At 57.8% G+C, this 2,870-nt stretch overlaps 1 protein-coding gene across 1 annotated transcript in view; it reads right to left on the reverse strand.

The window, feature by feature from the left end:
- The window catches only part of RTTN (rotatin), a 96,729-nt gene that overhangs the window by 2,811 nt on the left and 91,048 nt on the right, over positions 1-2,870 (reverse strand). Inside the window, exons 41-43 of the mRNA XM_045296076.1 lie at positions 2,343-2,689; positions 1,737-1,918; positions 98-365 (exon numbers count right to left, since the gene is read on the reverse strand). Of these exons, the coding sequence (XP_045152011.1) occupies positions 98-365; positions 1,737-1,918; positions 2,343-2,689 (797 nt within the window). The remainder of the gene's footprint in view (positions 1-97; positions 366-1,736; positions 1,919-2,342; positions 2,690-2,870) is intronic.

Raw genomic sequence — 2,870 nt, forward strand, 5'->3', positions numbered from 1 at the left:
AGACAGCTGGGCCTCGAACAGCCCACCAGTGACCACAGAGCCTGGCCAGTGTTGCCCAAGGTGAGGACAAGTCTGGGAGCCATGCCCCAGCGCTCACCATTGGCCAGGATCTTGGGCTTGTTGGCCGGCCCAAAGCAGATGTTGTGGAAGATGAGGAGGGGCATGGCGGGGCTGCTCCGAGCCGTGTAGCGGCTCAGCTCAGCGAGGAAGTCCAGGCAGCCGTCCAGCCGCAGGATCATCTGCTGCCCATCCTCGGCCAGCGAGATGTTGAGCAGCAGCTTCAGCCACAGACCAGCCAGCCTGCTGAGACGCCGGCCACCACCCTTCGGCAGGGCCACGGAGAGGAAGTTCTGCAGGAAGTTGCTCTGTGGGAGAGAGACAAGGGGCTCGGTCTTTTCCTGGCCCTCCGTAGCCGGGAGCCGGCATTGGGCATCCCTGGCCGGTGTTCACTCCTCCAGGGTCACCGTGACAGTGTCCCGGCAGAGGTGGAGGGCAGTGCACATGGGCACTCACAGTCTGACTCTTACAAACCCTCTGCTACTGAGGGGTGCCTGTTACACAAGCTCCTAGTTTCAAGGAGCTTGTAAACCACCGTGAGGTTTCAAGTCCTAGCTGTCCCCCTGCACTTTCACCAACCATGCTTGGGGAGGAAAAGACGCCCACTCACACCTACACCTGCGGTATGAGGGGCCCACCTGGGGAGGGAGTTGGGCATTGAGAATGTGGTTAAGTTTGCTTTAAAAAGTGGAGAGAAAGAGTTTGTATTGTTTACTTGGTGATTAACCAAGCTGGTAAGCTGGCTCCTGGCCTGGGGTCATTGGACTCGCCTCACAGAGGAGACAGCCCTACAACCTGAGCTGGGAGTCAACCCCCTGTTGAGGTTTGAACCACTGACCTAACCCATGGTGCCGCCAGGCCTCCTCTGTCCACACCAAAAACCTTAGCGCCATCAGGGCGCCTCCCACTCACAGGGCCGCCACATGGAGCTTCTGGATTATAAATCTTCAATCCTTCCTGAAGCACACTTACGGTTCTCCCTCAGAATGCCTGGTGGGTGTGAACTGCTAATCTTGCTGACTGGACAGTGGGCTCTGACACCCCCACTCCCCACCCCACTACTGAAGCACTCTCACTTGTTTGGAGATTATATGAGGAGATGGCACAGCAGAGGAAACGGATAGCTGCCACCAGCTGGTGCCACTTGCTGTGGGCTCAGGGAAGACAGGGTGCCTTAGGGCTGCCAGACATTAGCAATCCTGGCCAACAAGAGGCGGGCCAAGCCCTGAGGAGGCACCCAGCTTAGGGAATCTGCTCACACACCTCTAAACAGAGACCCTGGGGGGATCACGTAAACTGGGGTGCATTTAACTCATCTGATCCCTGTAAAGCGCCACAGTGACAAGCAGAAAGGAGAAGTCAAGTGCCCAGGCTGGAGTGGCAGCAGCTCGTGGAAGGGGACGCCTCTCATGTCAGAAGGGGGGGGGGGGGGCACTCAGCAAGTCTTGTATAGCTTCCCCAGGTTATGTGAACAGAAAGCATCACAATTCAACCTGGTATTTAAGTAGTGCCAGCATGTCCCTCTCACGATCATCAGCAGAGCAGGATGGCGTCTCCACACCAAGAGGGAAGTGGGCACCCACGGGTGACCTCCTGCCCTTGGCACACCTCGAACCCTCACAAGCCCCACCCTTAACACTCCCAGCCAAAGCAGGTCAGTGCTGGGGGCAGGCACTCACCTTCTGAATGACCCCTTTACAGTCGTGGGACAAGGCCAGGTTGGAGAGGGACAGGAAAGCGGTCTGCTGGATGGCACTGTTCTCCAGCGGCATCTGGGCGGCCAGCTTCAGGACACAGAGCATCAGCGAGCTGCCCGGGACCATGCGGCAGGCAGGTGGGGGCCAGCAGAGCGAGCTGCACCCTGAACACACGGCAGCGTCACTGTGGGGGCTGGGACACTTGGAGGAAGGCTCCTCAGTCACGGCTCCCTTTGCTGGCAAGTGAACCCTCTCCCCCTACGGAGGCCAGCTATCATCTGCCAGAGGTGCTGCAGACCCACCAAGCCAACTCTTGGGTTTTCATGAGCTTAGGGTCTTGAGATGCTCCTCAGAGAAGCATGGACCCTTCCAGCCTGGGAGCCCTCACCTGTGACCACTGTCTTCGCTCGCTTATACTGCACTCAGGGACACACACTGCACACCCATTGGTGTTAGACTCCAATTCTACCCCTGCCCGGTCCAGGCCTTGCTCGCAGCAAAGGAACAGGAACTAGCCCCCTCCATTAAAGAGGCACAGCCCTGCCCACGAGCCACCCCCAGTGTACCACAAGGCGGTGTTACAAATACCTTCCGGATAGTTCGCTGTGTAGACACACAGTAGCTGCAGGGCAATCTGTAGCAGAGAGTCATTCATCATAAGCCACGGCCAGAGGGAGTGCAGGACGGGGGCGAGGTGGGCCTCCAGGGCCGCCTCCTGGGCAGAGAAGAAAGAGGGCAGCACTGGTGTGAGCCCCTGGGGATGCAGCTGAATTCCCGCTTCCAGAGCCTCACCCACAGGGATCACCAGAGACTGAGCTGCCTTGGTCCTCATTCCTGGTGGAGGGAGGGGTGGGCACCTTGACCACATCCCCTGGGCTCTGTACCAACACGTTGACCCTAGGTCTGGGCGGGAAACGTAGAAGTGGCCACCGCCAAGTGTTCATCTCACAACCCTTCACGTCTTCGTCTACAACAAGATGATCCAGCAGACAGATGTGCAGCTCAACTCAGACACACACATACACACACACACACACACACACACACATGCGCGCGCTACTGCTGTTCAGGAAGTTTGAATAAAGTTCTATAAAAATACGAGGGTGAATCAGTACA

This window comes from Echinops telfairi, unplaced genomic scaffold (genome assembly GCF_000313985.2).
Source record: "Echinops telfairi isolate 266 unplaced genomic scaffold, ASM31398v2 ScPeMD7_7400;HRSCAF=8409, whole genome shotgun sequence".
NCBI classification, from domain to species: domain Eukaryota; kingdom Metazoa; phylum Chordata; class Mammalia; order Afrosoricida; family Tenrecidae; genus Echinops; species Echinops telfairi.